This window comes from Oncorhynchus masou, chromosome 12 (assembly GCF_036934945.1).
Source record: "Oncorhynchus masou masou isolate Uvic2021 chromosome 12, UVic_Omas_1.1, whole genome shotgun sequence".
In the NCBI taxonomy this organism is placed as follows: domain Eukaryota; kingdom Metazoa; phylum Chordata; class Actinopteri; order Salmoniformes; family Salmonidae; genus Oncorhynchus; species Oncorhynchus masou.
Genome location: NC_088223.1, coordinates 77,056,286 through 77,076,243, shown reverse-complemented (window position 1 = coordinate 77,076,243; position 19,958 = coordinate 77,056,286). Strand labels below are relative to the sequence as shown.

The 19,958-nt window shown below is 45.2% G+C and overlaps 1 protein-coding gene across 11 annotated transcripts in view; it reads left to right on the top strand.

The window, feature by feature from the left end:
• Window positions 1-19,580, top strand: part of LOC135550843 (MAP/microtubule affinity-regulating kinase 4-like) — a 57,750-nt gene extending 38,170 nt beyond the window's left edge. For 2 of the 11 annotated variants that reach the window (XM_064982001.1, XM_064982000.1), the window contains exons 15-18: window positions 9,029-9,307; window positions 9,892-9,974; window positions 14,085-14,129; window positions 14,381-14,535. In XM_064982001.1, coding sequence (XP_064838073.1) covers window positions 9,029-9,307; window positions 9,892-9,974; window positions 14,085-14,129; window positions 14,381-14,445 — 472 coding nt within the window. In that variant the 3' untranslated portion in view covers window positions 14,446-14,535. Of the gene's footprint in view, window positions 1-9,028; window positions 9,308-9,891; window positions 9,979-14,084 lie in introns of all 11 variants that reach the window. The other 9 variants (XM_064981998.1, XM_064981997.1, XM_064981995.1 and 6 more) reach the window with 6 other exon arrangements.
• Window positions 19,581-19,958: the final 378 nt, after the last annotated feature.

Below are 19,958 nucleotides of genomic sequence, written 5' to 3'. Positions count from 1 at the left end.
AACGGCTCCTGACGTTCCTACCAGCTCTCTCAGGGTGGAGGGCCCTGAACTGACGAATGAGGTCAGGATCCAGAATGTCTTTGGCAGGAACCCAGGAGCGCTCCTCGGGACCGTAGCCTTCCCAGTCCACCAGATACTGCCAGGACCGCTGCACCCGGCGGGAATCCAGTATCCGATGGACGGTATAAGCCGGCTGGCCTCCAATGACACGAGGCGGAGGGGGAGGTCTGTCTGCCGGGACAAGGGGAGAAAAACAACAGGTTTTAACAATGAAATGTGAAATGTGGGATTAATCTTAAGGGATCTGGGTAAGTGTAGGCGATAAGAAACTGGGTTAACTCTCCTGGCAACCTTGAAGGGACCGATGTATTTTTGGGACAGCTTGCGAGACTCCACCCGTAGAGGTAAGTTTCTTGTGGAGAGCCAGACTCTCTGGCAGGGGCGCAGGGTAGGCCCGGGACGGCGACGTCTGTTGGCTTGTTGTTGGTACCTCTGTGAGGAACGCATAAGATTAAGACGGGTCTTCCTCCACATAAGCCGACAGCGTCTGACGAACTTCAAGGCTGAAGGCACTCTGACTTCTGCCTCCTGGTCCGGGAACAATGGAGGAGCATAGCCAAACTGACACTCGTGCGGGGACATACCAGTGGAGGAGGAGCGCAAGGTGTTGTGCGCGTATTCGGTCCAAACAATAAAGGATGACCATGTGGACGGGTTGTCACGAGTCATACATCGGAGGGTGGTTTCCAGCTCTTGGTTCATCTTCTCTGTTTGGCCGTTGGACTCCGGATGGTACCCTGAAGATAGACTGGCAGAAGCCCCCATGAGTTGGCAGAAGGCCTTCCAAAACCTTGAGGCGAACTGGGGACCTCTGTCAGAAACCATATCTTGAGGAATGCCGAAGACTCGGAACACATGATTACTTACCAACTCAGCCGTTTCCTTGGCAGAAGGTAACTTAGTCAGAGGGACGAACCTGGCCGCCTTTGAAAACCTGTTGATTATGACTAGGATAGTAGTATTGCCATGGGATGGAGGAAGTCCAGTAATAAAGTCCAATGAGATATGGGACCAGGGTCTGTGGGGAACAGGTAAAGGGTGAAGGAGTCCTTGAGGGCGGAGGTGAGAAGATTTGCCCTGGCAGCACACGGGACAGGCATTGACGAAAGTGGCAACGTCTTCTCTTATGGTAGGCCACCAGAACTTACGCTGGATGAACTCCAAGGTGCGACCTACGCCCGGATGACAGGTGAGGCGAGAGGAGTGCCCCCACAGAAGGACCTGAGTCCTCACTGCCTTGGGGACAAACAACCGATTGGCAGGACCTCCTTTCGGGTCCGGTTCGCTAGCTTGAGCACGTCTCACGGTATCCTCAACTTGCCACGAGATCGGAGCCACAATCTTAGCAGCAGGAAGGACAGGCATGTCCGTGTCATCTCGAATGGCAGGAGCGTATACTCGGGACAGGGCATCCGGTTTGAGATTCTTCGACCCGGGCCGATAGGTGAGGATAAACTGGAATCGATTGAAGAAAAGAGACCATCTAGCTTGTCTAGAGTTCAACCGCTTCGCCTGCTGGATATACTCCAGATTTTTGTGGTCCGTAAGCACTTGAAACGGGTGAGAAGCCCCCTCGAGCCAGTCTCCATTCCTTCAATGCCATCTTAACCGCTAGGAGTTCACGATCCCCCACATCGTAGTTCCTCTCAGTCGGGGTAAGCAAGTGTGAGAAGAAAGCGCACGGATGAAGCTTCTTGTCTTCACCCCTCTGAGACAGGACAGCTCCAACACCAACCTCTGATGCGTCTACCTCCACCACAAATGGTTCATCCGTAGTCGGTAGTATCAGGATGGGAGCAGAGAGAACGCGCTGCTTGAGTCCTTGGAAGGCCGTCTCAGCTTCTCTTCCCCACAAAAACCTTGCATTGCCACCCTTGGTTAAAGCTGAGAGAGGGGCTGCCACCAAGCTGAAGTTCTTGATGAACTTGCGGTAAAAGTTTGTGAAGCCCAGGAAACGCTGAACTTCCTTAACGGATTTGGGGTGGGCCAATCCGCTACCGCCCCTACCTTCCTGGGGTCCATTTGGACTCGACCGGATTCCACTACAAATCCCAGGAATTGTACTCGGGATGAATGGAATTCACATTTTTCCGGCTTAACGTACAGATGGCTGTCCAGGAGGCGTTTGAGTACTTGTCTGACATGCTTAGTGTGTTCTTGAAGGGAGCTCGAAAAGATGAGGATGTCATCCAAGTAAACGAACACAAATATGTTAAGCATATCCCTAAGCACATCGTTTATGAGCGCTTGGAACACCGCTGGGGCGTTGGTCAGGCCGAAGGGCATCACCAAGTATTCATAGTGACCAGTAGGCGTGTTGAAAGTGGTCTTCCACTCGTCACCAGGTCTGATCCGCACAAGATGGTATGCGTTCCGCAGGTCAAGCTTAGTGAAAACAACTGCTTCCTGGAGCAGCTCAAGGCTGTGGCCATAAGGGGTAGCGGGTAACGGTTACGGACGGTTATGGCATTGAGTCCCCGGTAGTCGATGCAAGGACGTAATCCACCGTCTTTCTTGGCCACAAAGAAAAACCCCTGCTCCCGCCGGGAGGTGGATGGACGCATGAGGCCTGCTTCCAGAGCGTCCTTGATGTAGGTATCCATAGCAGCTCGTTCGGGTGGAGATAGGGAAAAGATCCGACCCCTGGGGGGGCAAGTGCCCGGAAACAGGTCGATGGGGCAATCGTAAGGTCTATGGGGTGGTAGCATGGTGGCCCTCTGTTTGCTAAACACCAGTTTGAGGTCATGGTAACACTCGGGAACTCGGGTCAGGTCGATGGATTCTAAAGACTCATCAATTCCTGGTGTTGTGAAACTGAAAGTCGCAAGGAGGTAGTGACATGAGTGACAAGTCCAGATCCCAAAGGGCTTCCATCCAATGTAGTGACCCTCATGGGTTCACTTAGAGGTTCAGAGGGAACGCCATTCTCCTTCGCCCAGACACCATCCATGAAGTTACCTGCGGCTCCAGAGTCTACCAAGGCTTGAAGGTGAAGCTTGTGGTTGTCCCAGGAGAGGGTGACTGGAATGAGCAGACGGGAGTTGGACGGATGGGAGGAGGTTATGTTTCCCGTTACAGTTCCCCCCGGTCTGTACGTGACAGAGCGTTTCCCTGGAGCCCGGGACACGTGGAACGGAAATGGCCCGGTTTGCCGCAATATAGACAGCGTCGCTCCCTCATCCGGCGGTCTCTCTCAGCCTGGGAGATGCGTCCAATCTGCATGGGTTCCGATGGAGCCAGCGAGGATAAAGGTGGGGACTCGGAGCTGGGACTGATAGGGGCTAGAGGTCTACGGTTGAGTTCTCTCTCTCAGACGCTGGTCAATGCGTGAGGCCAATTTGATCAGGGACTCGAGATTGTCCGGTGGTTCCCGAGTGGCCAGTTCATCTTGGATAGTGTCGGAAAGGCCTTTCAGAAAGCACACCGTGAGCGCCTCGTTGTTCCAGCCACTTGCTGCTGCCACCGTGCGGAACTGGATGGCATAGTCCGTCACGCTGCGCCAACCTTGGTGGAGAGTCAGGAGCTGTTTGGCTGAGTCAGAACCACTGCTTGGGCCTTGAAACACTCGTTTGAATTCCTCAGCAAAGGCAGAGTAGCTGGCACAGCAGGAACTATGGGCATCCCACACAGCAGTAGCCCAGGCCAGGGCTTTTTCCGACAGCAGGGTGATGATATAAGCGATCTTAGACCGGTCGGTGGGAAACGACGAGGGTTGTAGCTCAAAGGAGAGAGAACATTGGGTGAGAAACCCTTTAGAAGCACTTGGATCACCTGAGAACCGTTGGGGAGGTGGAAGACGAGGTTCAGCCAGGGGGTTAACTGCCATGGGTACGTGAATCTGAGGTACTGGGATGGGAACTGTTGCCGGGGTAAGACGATCAGATATTTGCTTAATGGAAGTCAGCATCTCTGACAGAAGATGAGAATGTCTAGCCATTAAGGCCTCTTGCTGAACCAGGGCGGCTTCGTGGCGTTGGACAGTCTCCTGGTGGTGGGACAGCATGGCAAATAGGTCCTGGGAACTGGCTGCCTCTGGGTTCATTTTTGGCTCTGTGTTTCTGTCAGGACCCGGTTACGAACCTGGGTCTCCGGAGTGAGAAACAGTCACTTAACCAACTGAGCCACGAATAGTCAGCAGAACCCAGAAGATGAGGCAGACACAGCAGTACTTAAGACGGTGTATTTAATAAAGTAAAAAGGAGAAGTCCTTAAATACAAAAATGGCAAATCCAAAAGGTGGTAGGAATAGCACAAAAAAGCCTCAAGAGACACTCAAAAACAAAAACAGAATTCCACAAGAGCATCCACCGGAATCGACAGGAAAACACAGAACACTAGGGCTGGGTGCTAACATACAAACACAGAGCACAGAACTGAGGGAAACTAAGGGTTTAAATACAATCAGGGGAAAAGGGGAACAGGTGCAAATAATAATGGGGAACAAGGGAAAAAACATAAGGTCAAAAAGCACAATGGGGGCATCTAGTGACCAAAACCCGGAACAACCCTGGCCAAATCCTGACAGTCCCCTTTGCTGAAAAGCATCCCCAAAGAATAATGTTTCCACCTCCATGCTTCACGATTGGGATGGTGTTCTTGAGGTTGTACTCATCCTTCTTCTTCCTCCAAACACAGCGAGTGGAGGTTAGACCAAAAAGCTCTATTTTTGTCTCATCAGACCACATGACCTTTTCCCATTCCTCCTGTGGATCATCCAGATGGTCATTGGCAAACTTCAGACGGGCCTGGACATGCACTGACTTGAGCAGGGGGACCTTGCGTGCGCTGCAGGATTTTAATCCATGATGGCGTAGTGTGTTACTAATGGTTTTCTTTGAGACTGTGGTCCCAGCTCTCTTCAGGTCATTGACCAGGTCCTGCTGTGTAGTTCTGAGCTGATCCCTCACCTTCCGCATGATCATTGATGCCCCACAAGGTGAGATCTTGCATGGAGCCCCAGACCGAGGTTGATTGACCGTCATCTTGAACTTCTTCCATGTTCTAATAATTGCGCCAACAGTTGTTGCCTTCTCACCAAGCTGCTTGCCTATTGTCCTGTAGCCCATCCCAGCCTTGTGCAGGTCTACAATTTTATCCCTGATGTCGCTGGTCTTGGACATTGTGGAGAGGTTGGAGTCTGTTTGATTGAATGTGTGGACAGGTGTCTTTTATACAGGTAACAAGTTCATACAGGTGCAGTTAATACAGGTAATGAGTGGAGAACAGAAGGGCTTCTTAAAGAAAAACAAACAGGTCTGTGAGAGCCGGAATTCTTACTGGTGGGTAGGTGATCAAATACTTATGTCATGCAATAAAATGCGAATTAATTACTTAAAAATCATACATACTGTATGTACTGTGTGTGTACTGTGTGTGTGTGTGTGTGTGTGTGTGTGTGTGTGTGTGTGTGTGTGTGTGTGTGTGTGTGTGTGTGTGTGTGTGTGTGTGTGTGTGTGTGTGTGTCAATTTAGTCTCAAATAAATAATGAAACATGTCCAATTTAGTTTAAATAATGCAAACACACAGTGTTGGAGAAGAAAGTAAAAGTGCAATATGTGCCATGTAAAAAAAGCTAACGTTTAAGTTCCTTGCTCAGAACATGAGAACATATGAAAACGGGTGGTTCCTTTTAACATGAGTCTTCAATATTCCCAGTTAAGAAGATTTAGGTTGTAGTTATTATAGGACTATTTCTCTCTATACCATTTGTATTTCATATACCTTTGACTATTGGATGTTCTTATAGGCACTATAGTATTGCCAGCCTAATCTAGAGAGTTGATAGGCTTGAAGTTATAAACAGCACAATGCTTGAAGCACAGCGAAGAGCTGCTGGCAAATGCAGGAAAGTGCTGTTTGAATGAATGCTTACGAGCCTGCTGCTGCCTGCCACCGCTCAGTCAGACTGCTTTATCAAATATCACATCATAGACTTAATTATAATATATTAACAGGCCTACAAGCCCTCAGTCCAGCCTCTCTCAGCCTATTGCGGACAGTCTGAGCACTGATGGGAGGCAGGGTAGCCTAGTGATTAGAGTGTTGTACTAGTAACCAAAAGGTTGCAAGTTCAAATCACCGAGCTGACAAGGTACAAATCTGTCATTCTGCCCCTGAACAGGCAGTTAACCCACTGTTCCAAGGCCATAATTGAAAATAAGAATTTGTTCTTAACTGACTTGCCTAGTTAAATAAAGGTCAAATAAAAAAAATAAAAAAAATGGAGGGATTGTGCGTTCCTAGTGTAACTCTGGCAGTTGTTGTTGCCATCCTGTACCTGTCCCACAGGTGTGATGTTTGGATGTACCGATCCTGTGCAGGTGTTGTTACTGCCACTGTGAGGACGTTCAGCTGTCCGTTCTGTGTCCCTTTAGCGCTGTCATAGGCGTCTCACAGTACTGACATTGCAATTTATTGCTCTAGAAACATCTGCAGTCCTCATGCCTCCTTGCAGCATGCCTAAGGCACGTTCACGCAGATGAGCAGGGTCCCTGGGCATCTTTCTTTTGGTGTTTTTCAGAGTCAGTAGAAAGGCCTCTTTAGTGTCCTAAGTGTCCTATTGTAATTATTCGCCTATCTCCTCATGCCTTTTGCACACAATGTATATAGACTCTCTTTTTTTTCTACTGATTTGTAGACTTGTTAATTGTTTACTCCATGTGTAACTCTGTGTTGTCTGTTCACACTGCTATGCTTTATCTTGGCCAGGTCGCAGTTGCAAATGAGAACTTGTTCTCAACTAGCCTACCTGGTTAAATAAAGGTGAAATAAAAAATAAAAATGGACTATGACAGTGTCAGCTCCTAGCATCTGTGTGATTGGGAAGCCACCACAGACGAAGGCGCGAGAACCTCTGGATCCAAGGCGGCAAAGCTGTTTCTGGTCTGTGTCAGTTCCCGCCTCAACATCTCCATGAAGACCCCCGTTGCCACTTCCACGGCGAGTGACGTACCTCCATGGCTGGTTGGTTGGGTGGAGATCAGCTCTGTTCTCCAGGGAAGGGGGAGACCCTTTCGGCCTTCGGTGATGGAACCCTGCCTAGCACCTGCCAGTCGGCTGTGGGGAGCCGACACGGCAGTTCATCTTCCACCCGTCCAGAGCGGCAACCGGCTACTGGGGTGGAAGAAAAATAAATAGTAGGTGGGCATGGGTTCCCCATTAGCTTATGTAGGTTTTCTTCTTGCTTGCTAAGAGTAGTTACTTCGCTCCTGTAGTCCTCTGCAAGCAAGCAGTTGCTACATTGAAAGTCAACGTGGTCCACATTGTCCCGGAACAAAGCAATGTAAACTCAGCTCCTGCAACCTTGGAAACGTTCAATAGCGGTCTCCATTTGAGCCGCCGAGCCAGCAAGGCTAGCTGGGCTTTCGCATCTCTCCCCCTGTATGGAATCTGGCAGGATCCCGGGACAGATAGCAGCGCTCACAGCAATTTTGCACAACAGAACTGCAGAATTCAACATAAAATTAAAGTATATAAAAACACTGTCAGCTTTTAAATCGAGGTCTTTAGTTCAGGTTTCAGTTTCGGCGTTTGACAGCTTTCAACAACAACAAACGTGCTTTAATAACAGCTTTGCACACTCTTGGCATTTTCTCAACTAGCTTCACCTGGAATGCTTTTCCAACAGTTTTGAATGAGTTCCCACATATGCTGAGCACTTGTTGGCTGCTTTTCCTTCACTCTGCTGTCCAACTCATCCCAAACAATTTCAAGTTGTTTGAGGTCAGGTGATTGTAGAGGCCAGGTCATCTGACGCAGCACTCCATCACTCTCCTTGGTCAAATAGCCCTTACACAGCCTGGAGGTGTGTTGATTCATTGTCCTGTTTGGTATTTGGTATTTAATAGGATCCCCATTAGCTGTTGCTAAAGCAGCAGCTTTTCTTCTTGGGGTCCACACAAAACATGAAACATAATAAAGAATTACATAATACACATCATCAACAGACAAGAACAGCTCAAAGACAGAACTGCATAAATGTTTTAAAAAGGCACACGTAGCCTTCATATCAATGCATACACACAAACTATCTCGGTCAAATAGGGGAGAGGCGTTGCACCGCGAGGTGTTGCTTTCTGTTTTTTGAAACCAGGTTTGCTGTTTATTTGAGCAATATGAAATGGAAGGAAGTTCCATACAACTAGGACTCTATATAATACTATATGCTTTCTTGAATTTGTTCTGGATTTGGGGACTGTGAAAAGAACCCTGGTGGCATATCTGGTGGGATAAGTGTGAGTGTCAGAGCTGTGTGTATGTTGACTATGCAAACAATTTGGGATTTTCAACACATTAATGTTTTTATAAAAAGAAGTGATGCAGTTAGTCTCTCCTCAACTCTTAGCCAAGAGAGACCGGCATGCATAGTATTTATATCAGCCCTCTGATTACAATTAAGAACAAAACGTGCCGCTCTATTTTGGGCCAGCTGTAACTTAACTTCTTGCGTCGAGCAATCCCGGATCCGGGATTCTATTTATAGCTTCAAGCTCATTACCATCTATAACATTTAATTTACATAAAAAATTGAGATTTGATTGTTAAAAGCAAAACTTCTCCTTTAACCCAACTCATTCAAAAGACACACACACACACAGGCTTTTGGATATGTGCAGGGGGCTGCCAGACTGAGTGCCCGGGGAGTTGTTGTTGTGGGGGGTTGAGTGCCTTGCTGAAGGGGACAACGGCAGGAAATGGCATCTAGGATTTGATACCAGCAATTCTCCAGTTGGTTGCCAGATCACTTCCCATTTCCTGCCAGGTCACTTCCGACAGATTTCTCCTGTTGGACCCGGGATTTGAACTGGTAACCCTCTGGCTGCTGGATCACCTCTCTAACTGCTAGGCTACCTGGCACACCGTTTCTAGTGTTGTTTTTTGTCAACCATGTTATTGTGAAGCCGAAAACAAGTTTCCACTTAGTGTGGACAGTAACATTTGTCTAATTCGAATTGTCTCTCTGATCCAGCTCCCTGTCCCACCGCCTGCCCCCCACATCCCCCTCCACCCTGAGCATCTCTGGGGCCGGGGCCTCCTCCTCCTCTAGCGAGCGCTGTCGTCTGACACGGGGCTCCACCATTCGAAGCACCTTCCACGGAGGCCAGCTGAGAGACCGGGGCCCGCCCGTCTACTCGGCCCCACCCACCTCCCCCACTCTGTCCCACCATGATGCAAGTCCCCTGCCGCACGCCCGCAGCCGTGCCACCTCCAACCTCTTCACCAAGCTCACCTCCAAACTCACACGCAGGTAAGCGGTCACCTCTGTAACGGTCACCTCTATAATGGTCACCTCTGTGACAGTCACCTCCGTAACAGTCACCTCCATAACCTTAGTGAATTGTAGTAGTCACCTCCGTAACACCTGCCCCCATACTCATGCGCAGGTAATTGTTTACCTCCGCAACACTCACCTCAGTAACGCTTGCCTCCAAATGCAGGGGACAATCACCTTAGTGAATAATAGTAGTCACCTCCGTAACACCTGCCTCCAAACTCACAAGCAGGTAGTTGTGGACCAGGGTTGTGTTTAGAAGGGGAAACGGGGGAGGTAGGCACACTAACTGAATTTGTTACACAAAGTTACAGACCACAGCCCTGGGCCCTGACATTGGAAACAGAGCTTACCCAGCTATCCCTGGAATCAGCTATAATATACAGTATAATCACATATATGTAATGTAATGAAACATATGCTTCCTCCATGCCAATCAGCTACAGCTGCGCTGTTATCCACCATTCCTTTGGCCATGATTCAATTATTTTCTCTTTCTCCCCTTCCTCTCCTATTTCTTTTTCTATCTCTCTCTGTTGCTCTTCCTCTCCTTATATCAGGGTCAATCTAGAACCCTCTAAGCGCCAGGGCTCAAACAAATCAGTCTCGGGTTGTACCCTTCCCCAGGGATCAAAAGCAGTTAGTAAGTTCCCATGTCTCTAGCTTCTCTCTGTCGGCCTGCTTGCCTGCCTGCCTGCCTGCCTTCTGGACATACTAACGGTGTGTGTGTGTGTGTGTGTGTGTGTGTGTGTGTGTGTGTGTGTGTGTGTGTGTGTGTGTGTGTGTGTGTGTGTGTGTGTGTGTGTGTGTGTGTGTGTGACTGCATTCCTGTTTACTTACAGTACCAGTCAAAAGTTTGGACACACCTACTCAAAACTATGTAATAACACATATTGAATCATGTTGTAACCAAAAAAGTCAAAATATAAACAAAGATTCCTTAAAGTAGCCACCCTTTGCCTTGATGACAGCTTTGCACGCTCTTGGCATTCTGTCAACCAGGTTCATGAGGAAAGCTTTTCCAACAGTCTTGAAGGAGTTCCCATATATGCTTAGCACTTGTCCCTTCAATCTGCGGTCGAACCCATCCCAAACCATCTCAATTGGGTTGAGGTCGGGTGATTGTGTAGGCCAGGTCATCTGATGCAGCACTCCATCACTCTGCTTCTTGGTCAAATATCCCTTACACAGCCTGGAGGTATGTTGGGTCATTGTCCTGTTGAAAAACAAATGATAGTCCCATTAAGCGCAAAACAGATGGGATGGCGTATCGCTGCAGTATGCTGTGGTAGCCATGCTGGTTAAGTGTGCCTTGAATTCAAAATAAATCACAGACAGTGTTACCAGCAAAGCACCCCACACCATCACACCTCCTCCTCAAAGCTTCACAGTGGGAACCACACATAGGGAGATATTCCGTTCACCTACTCTGCGTCTCACAAAGACATGGTGGTTGGAACCAAAAATCAGAACAAAGGACAGATTTCCACCGGTGTAATGTCCATTGCTCGTGTTTCTTGGCCAAAGCAAGTCTCTTCTTCTTATGGTGTCCTTTAGTAATAGTTTCTTTGCAGCAATTCGACCATGATGGCCTGATTCACACAGTCTCCTCTGAACAGTTGATGTTGAGATGTGTCTGTTACTTGAACTCTGTGGAGCATTCATTTGGGCTGCAATCTGAGGTGCAGTTAACTCTAATGAACTTATCCTCTGCAGCAGAGGTAACTCTGGGTCATCTTTTCCTGTGGTAATCCTCATGATAGCGCTTTTGCGACTGCACTTGAAATTGAAATTTTCCGAATTGGCTGTAATTGGCTGTAATGATGGACTGTCGCTTGTCTTTGTTTATTTGAGCTGTTCTTGCATTACCAAATAGGGCTATCTTCTGTATACCGCCCCTACCTTGTCACAACACTCCTACCTATAACACCCCTACCTTGTTAACTTTTAACAAGGCACACCTGTTAATTGAAATGTATTCCAGGTGATTACCTCATGAAGCTGGTTGAGAGAATGCCAAGAGTGTGCAAATCTGTCATCAGGCAAAGCGTGGCTACTTTGAAGAATCTCAAATATGAAATATATTTTGATTTGGTTTAGACTTTTTTTGGTTACTACATTAATTTTGGTTACTACATTAATCCATTTATTCCATTATTTCATAGTTTTGATGTCTTCACTATTATTCTACAATGTGTCCAAACTTTTGACTGGTACTGTACCTATCTGTTTACCTTTCTGTTACATACCTTTGTTTCTGTCTGTACATACCTGTCTGTCTGTCTATGTCTTACTGACCTGTCTGTCTGTATGACTTCCTTTCTCTAACTTCCCATGTGCCTAGTACTTACTTGTCTGTATGCCTGTCTGTCGGTCTGTCTGTCTGTCTATATGCCTGTCTATATGCCTCTCTACATGCATGTCTGTATACCTGTCTGTATACCCATCTGTATGCCTGTCTGTATGCCTGTCTGTCTATGCCTGTCTGTATGCCTATCGGTATGCCTGTCTGTATGTCCGTCTGTATGTATGCCTTACCTGTCTGTCTGTAGGCCTGTCTGTCTCTACGCCGTACCTGTCTGTATGCCTGTCTGCCTTACCTGTCTGTCTGTAGGCCTGTCTGTCTGTCTCTGTCTGTCTGTATGCATGCCTGTTTGTCTGTCTATCTGCATGACTGTGTGTCTACCTACTTGTCTTTATTCTATAGCTCTCTCACACTGCTTTTTGGTTCATTCCTTTGGCATGCCTGGGGGATTACACTTTACCTGAAACCTGCATCATAAGGGCTACATAACACTGTCATAACAATGACTTAACGTGACACAAACAATGAATTAGCTATGGCAGTTTTGCTAGACAATTGGCTGATAAACAGTAAACATGGTCTTAGTTGTCATAAAGTGACACCTATGATATATGTTATGAAAGTGTTATTTATCCTTTTATTATACGTAAGGGATTGCGTTCAAATAATTATTTGTTCCAGGGGCACCATCCTAGTGCATAAGGTCTTCCTGTGACTCCATCTACCTTGTTTTATTTTGAATGACAGTTGATTCCTGGACATGCGGACGGTCTTTGTTGTGTGGTGGAATTGATAGTGACATACAGTTGGTGTCACAGAATGCACCAACATTTACGCTGCTGTGGATTCTCCCATCTCCCCCTGAAAGACGTGGAGTACAATCATATCAGTACAGATTCACTGTTGCCACCGAACAAACACAATATGAGAAGCATGGGGTTGTTTTTTATATTTGTATATTGATACAGCCTTATTAGTTGACTCTGTGGTGCGAGTCAGGGCCTCTGATATGGGGTAATATTGCAGCAATATCACTCCATACTCTGACCTGTATTCATGGGTTGCACTTACGTCACCCAGTCGTGTCACATCATCTGAACGGAGGCTCACTAATGTTACACCACAACCAGTCGTTTCCAATGGGAGCAAATTAAGCATAGTGGGCAGAACAAGCAAGGAGGTGGGCAGAGCCAAGCACGAGCTAGCGAGGTCCTATTGGCGCGTTCTAGCATGTGTTTGCATATTGCCGTTAGGAATTGCCTACTCTGTGAACTGCGTGTGTGCAGTAACTCAATTCGCCATTGCCCTCCTTCTAAACAACAACCAATTTTACCACTTTGGCAAAGGTTAAAGTCTACAAGACTTAGTCAACTCTGTCCGTAACAGATTATTGTTTTGTGAAAAGCAAACTGTATTCAGATCAAATGTTTAATCGCTGAGAAAACTAGCGTGTTGGACCAGTTCCATCTGGCTCCATATTCATTCACTGCCGGCCACTGGTGCTTCCTCTCCTCACCATATTTGGTGGGGAGTGGAACTTCAAACCGGATGATTCAGATTTATACATCTGGTGAAACATATGGCTCCTTGTTCTATCTGTGGTTATACTGCATCTAAAGTTAATCTGACGACATCACAATGATGACAAAAGGTTTTCCTACTCATTATTTGTCTCCTTTAGAAATTACATTGGGCCTCCCAGGTGGTGCAGTGGTCCAGGGCACTGCACCACACTGCCACCGCACTGCCACCAGAGACTCTGGGTTTGCACCCAGGCTCTGTTGCAGCCGGCCACAACTGAGAGGTCCGTGGGGCAATGCACAATTGGCCCATTGTCCGGGTTAGGGAGGGACTCCTGTGGCGGGCCGGGCACAATGCACGCTAACCAAGGTCGCCAGGTGCACGGTGTTTCCTCCTACACATTGGTGCGTCTGGCTTCCAGGTTGGATGTGCACTGTGTTAAAAAGAAGTGGTTGGGTTGTGTCTCGGAGGACGCATAACTTTTGACCTTTGTCTCTCCTGAGCCCGTACGGGAGTTGTAATTACTAATAATTGGATACCATGAAATTTGGGAGAAAAAGGGGGTAAAATGTCAAAAAAAAAAGAAAAAGAAATGACATCGTATTTCCAAGCCACTAAATCCACGAAATCTTCATCAACGCTTCATCAGCGCCAATTGATGAGTAAACCATTGACTCAGGAGTCAATAGATCTTACATAATAATATTGTGAGGAAACATGCAACCCATGAACACCTGGAGGTTTTTGTTGCTGTTGTTGTTTGCTTGTCCTCACTCTGATTTATTTTTCTTTCTTTTTGAATGGCTTCACTGTATTGTGGATGGATGATGACTGTGTACTTGGTGGACATGGAACTGCATCTCCCATAAATCACCTCTCCGATTCCCCCTTTAACTGTGTGTGTGTGTGTGTCTGTTCTCTACGCAGGGTCACAAATGAACCTGAGGGAATCTGCCGATCTGCGGTCACAAGGTCAGTATATGTCACAAGGTCAGTATATCCGGCAACCCTTCGTCAACCCATCTAGAACTCATGTTTCAGACAGTAAACTTGCACACCTTAACTGGACATTAAAGTTTAGATTCAACAACCCGCCACAAGTTTTTCTACTTACCCACATTTACTACCCCTTTCTCTCTAACAGCTGTTCTCTCCTCCTTTTTCCTCCACTCTTCCACACCTCTGTCCTTTCTCCTACTTCTCTGTCCCTTTCTGGCCTCCAGTCGCCATTTACCTGGGCATCAAAAAGCGTCCGAGCCCCGGGCCGTCGGACGTGGCTGGGATCTGAGGGGACCTGGGGGGCGGCGGGACCCGGCGGAGGTGGTGCTGGCTCTGCGGGAGGCGGCACGGGGTTGCGGCTGCCAGGTCCACCATGCCGGCCCCTTTCTGCTCTCCTGCACCCACGGGGCGGCCGGTGGTCAAGTGGCCTTTGAGGCCGAGGTGTGCCACCTCTCCACAGGGGGCAGCACCACCAACAATGAGTCTTCCAACGGGGTGCGATACACGCGACTCTGGGGGGCACCGCTTGCTTTCCGGGATATCGCCACGCAAATCTCAAAGGACCTCAAACTCTGAATATAATGGGGGTTGAGAAGGATGGAAAGAGAAATAGATGAAGGGACTTTGGGCTGCAGATAAATACATTTCCTCCTGTCTCTTACGTGGCTAAAGACCTACCCCCCTCCACACCAGTCTCAACCTAACCACCCAAACCCCCACGCCACACAGACTCAAGCATCTCCTCCCCCTAACTTCATCCACTGGATCCGGACCAGAGAGATATCCAGCTTCATATTTTTTATTGTTAACTCAAGCCAGAATGGCTATTACTTTTATGATTGGTATCATTGTGGTTTTTAACCATCACCACCTCCGAACCGACACTATCGAAAACATTCTCGAAAACATTTCTTGTGTCTCGCCGTCTTTGATTGTCTTCTGCGTGTCACTGTATGTGTTTTTGGTCATTCTTCTCCCATTTGAACATTAATATGGATAAAGTGATTATCCAAGGACTTGTCGCCAGTGGACAACATGCACAAATAGGGAGACAGTTAACTCAATGATTTGACAAGTGGCCTGAAAAGTTGCTCTGTCTTTCATTGTGTGCATGGTATGGGCGGGATTGAATTATTGGCAATGACAGAGGAGTTGACAGACACTTTGAACCAGCCAATGGTGACCTTCACATCCATTTTCCGCTTACAATATCATCAACAGAATAAAGTAGCAGATGGGGATATTTTCTTGGACACACCATGAATCTTTCTCAGTAAGTCTTATAGCACATGACAAATATAAACTGGACAGATATAGGTTTCAGTTTTGTAGTATTGTACAACCCACACCGTAATAAGCTGTTTTGTTAATGTATAAGATCAGGTAGTATACACTTTGGTACACATCATGCTCCATCAGCGGCAATATGAAAACGTAATCTATGTAGATCAAAACTGTGGTTCATAGTGCTATTTTTTCACCTTCATACCTCTTTAGCTACCTGTACATTTGGTTTCCTGCACACACCCTTCCAAAGTAATTCCATTGGCACATTCCTTTTCCTGAGGAACTATTTTAACCCTCTGATTGGCTGGGATCAATGTCTGTGTTGGAACTGGTCATTACCAATAATCATATCACGCTGTTTTTAAGCATTTCATCCCATACTTCTCACAATATTACCTTTCTTCAGCAAAGTTGAATTCAAGTAATGAAAGAGTTACACATTTCCTCTGCATAAAATAGCCTAACTCAATGTATTATGGCTGAAAGGGTGGTGGAAAGGAAGAAAATCCAACCGCGGTTCACTGCAGAACATTGCGCCCTTGAATGCCACATGGCTTTGCCAAAATGAAAAGCTGTCAGACATACTAGTGAACCAAATTTGTAACAGACAATGTTTGAAGTACATGATTATTTAAGTATTTGAAATATTTTATTTCTGTGTATTTGAGTAAGTCGTATATGTATATATGTATATATATGTATATGGATATATATATAGATATATATAGATATATAAATGTCATATTGCTTTCAGTGCAATGCGATGCAATGCAATTTCGTTTGATTTCCATTCCGTGCCATGCCGATTTATCTTCAGCCATCTCACTACATTGAAGGTGAACATCAAAATCTTTTTTTTTCTGAGGCAACTGAAACCACCCAATCCCATTTCCACTGTTACACACACTGGTGCCTCTACTCTGACACCCTTCAGCATTTTGAAATTGGTGAACTTCAGATCAAACTGGTTTTGTCTACTGCTGATGACTATCCCACATGACAAAATGCTACAGTTTACTATATAGTACTATAGTACTTACTATAGAATTATGTAGTTAACTGTAGTATACTGTAGAATACTATACTCCACACTGTAGTATCCCTCGATCATGTGTAGCACTTACTATATAATTTTGTTGTATACTGTAGAATGCTATACTACACACTGTAGTATCCCTCAATCGTGTAGTTCTTACTATATAATCTTGTAGTATATTGTAGAATACAATACTCCACACTGTAGTATCCATTGATCGTGTGTAGTACTTACTTTAGAATATTGTAGTGTTCTGTAGAATGCTATACTCCATACTGTAGTATCCCTCGATCATGTAGTGCTTACTATAGAATTTTGTAGAATACTTAACTCTACGTTGTAGTATCCATTGATCATGTGTAGTACTATAGCATGTTGTAGTATACTGTAGAATACTATAGTAAATACTACAGTAATTTCCTCAAAATACTACAGTACCCGCAAAAAACACTACAGTGTTCTAACTATAGTAATTCTACAATATTCATTTGCATATACCTCACCCATTCCCATACCCCGTACCGCAATTTGTGCCACCCATGAATGAGAAACATACATGCCAAGTATAGACCATATATTGTGTTTCCTACAGGTTATATAAAAGAGCAGAAGCTCTAAAGTATCCGTTCAGACTTCATTCCTACCTACTTACAGGTTATGGAAAATTAGCTCTTTTAGTGTTTGTCCTGTTGGTTTCCTTCAGGGCGGCAAGTTGCCTAGCAGTTAGAGCGTTGGGCCAGTAATCGAAAAGTTGCTGGTTTGAATGCATGAGCTGACAAAGTGACAAATCTGTGCAATGTGCCCTTGAGCAAGGTACTTAACCCTAATTTGCTAAAGGGGTGCCATACTACTATGGCTGACCCTGTAAAACAACACATTTCACTGCACCTATCTGGTATATGTAACAATAGTAAACTCTATAGTAAACTGTAAATCATGTCTGAAAAAACACTACAGTATATACTACAGTACACTACAGTCATGTCCGCAAAAACACTACAGTATATACTACAATACACTACAGTCATGTCTGCAAAAACACTACAGTATATACTACAGTACACTACAGTCATGTCTGCAAAAACACTACAGTATATACTACAGTACACAACAGTCATGTCTGCAAAAACACTACAGTTGAATACTATAGTAAAGTCTGCAAAACGCTACAGTGAATACTATAGTATATAAATATAGTAATACTACAGTATTTTTACCATAGTATATTGATGTATTTTTTCATGTGGAGTCGGCTACTGTGGGTTGTAGGGGAAGTGCATAGACACGCAGAGGAGTCATTTAGAGAGACAGAGAGAGACATAAAGACAATGTGACTGGGATGCTGTGTTTTCCATGTTGCTCCTCTTACAGTAAGCCTACATACAGTAAAAGTACAATGTTGGAAAATAAGAACCTCAAAAAGGCTTCCTCACCCTCCTCCTGATTAGAATGAAGGATGTACTGTGATGTTCATGTAGGCTACAGGGACCAAGATGTCGGCTTGGTTATTTACTGTTAACGCTCTCGGTCTCAGTTTTGGCTTTTTGCTCATGGTGATTTAACCAGTCAGACCAACGTGATCATGTAGGGTTTGATCTTCATCACAAGTGTTTTTGCTGTCTGTATGTCAGTTTGTTTTTGCAATCCTCCTCCTGTCGTTTATTTTTTCAAAAACACACAACTGTCATCTGCTTCACAGACACGTTGTTGAATCATCTCTTCTGAATCTCCTTGTGCTGTTTTGTCTGCCCCATGACAGGATCCCCTATATGGGAGAACAATACTAGTCCACTACATTTCACCGCCCTTTACAGTACAGACAGACACACTTATTGACCTGAAGAGGGTCAGTCCTATGTCCTATAACATTGTGGTGTATATTAGCATTAGGTAATATAGACCTCAATGCACTTTGCTTTGACTTGAATCAGCTCCTTCCAGTGGACCCTAGGGCCATGCCCATAATGAGCCACTGGATGGCGCCAATGTCTTAAATGTGAACACTTCAATTTGTGGATATTTGCACAGGTACTTTTATTTATTTTTTAGATGAATATCGTAATAAAAAAATGGATTTATATCAGCCAGTTAATGGCTGAATATAAAATATATGAATATAGTATATATCTTAGCGGTCAAGGTTTATTTATAGCTAGAACAAGGGAAGTGCTTCTAGTTTTAAGCAGTTTCTGTCAATGACAATAGGGAACAATACCAACTTGCAATCCTGCATGACTTCAGAGTTTGGGTTTTGGGGGTAGAAAATGTAATGATTCACACCCATAGGTGGATGCTTTATGAAATAAAGATGCAGTCAGTGTTTCGACATGATTATAGACACAGAGAAACTGTACTGGGTATTGTCCCTGCTTCCCCCCCCCCCCTATCACAAGTACAGATGGCAGATTTGGGGTAAATTCCAATGATTTGACTCCTTCTATTACTTACAGGGAAATTGATTCACTTGATATTCCTAAATGTAATTCACAAATCTCTAAATTTCTCTACTGTATAACAAAATGTAAAATAACAGATTTTTTTTTAAATTCCAATGTGTTGTTACAAATGTTTAAATTGAGACCATCTCTGATGGTCAGGCACATCTGGGGTTGGGTTGGGTTTCTTTCAAGCCATAGAAACGTCCATTTAAGTTTTTACAGAATGAAAGGAAAGCATCTGGTTGAACATATCCAAAGTGGTTGCTAAAGTGAAGGAAAAAATTGTTTCCAGGTGGAATACAAACCTATGAAATGCATTTAGAAAAAGATAGTACAATGTGTGCTGGTATGCCTATAAGAGACTGTCAGTGGTATAGATGGTTGTTGGAAACAGTATTATGGCCTCAGGGGCTCAGTATTTAAGTAATGTGCATTGTCATGCTGGAACTGTTTATTTGTTTTAACCGTTGATGTAATATGCAATAGAGGCCAATGAGATGGATGAAGAGACACGTTTTGACCTGGACGCCTAATTCTGTTCACCCATTGACCCCTTCAGAAACAAACAATGTGAGATTGTGTAGCCCAAAGGCCCTGGTGCTTTTGGTCTACAGCGAAAGTGAGAAACATGGAGCTGACGAGAAATAAAATTCACAAATGTTATCTTTTCCCTTTTCTTTTAGTTTTTTCTTCCAATGGATCTCTCAGTTTGCTGCGTGCGTGATCATCACTTGATTCTTGCTATTGCTCTTACTGCTAATAATAACTTTTTTCCTCCTTCATTGTTGGACAGTTAGACTTTGAATATCATATTTACCTTACTACCCAGCAAACACACAAGCACCACACGATGTTGTCTCAGTGTTTACTCCAGGTTGTGAGCTTCAACGTGCCCTTGAAAACCATGTAAGTGCTGCCATGGCTTAACAGCACTTTTAATAACTATTAGTCTATTCCATTATTGGAAAAAGTACCCAATTGTCATACTTGAGTAAAAGTAAATATACCTTAAAAGACAATGACTCAAGTGAAAGTTGCCCA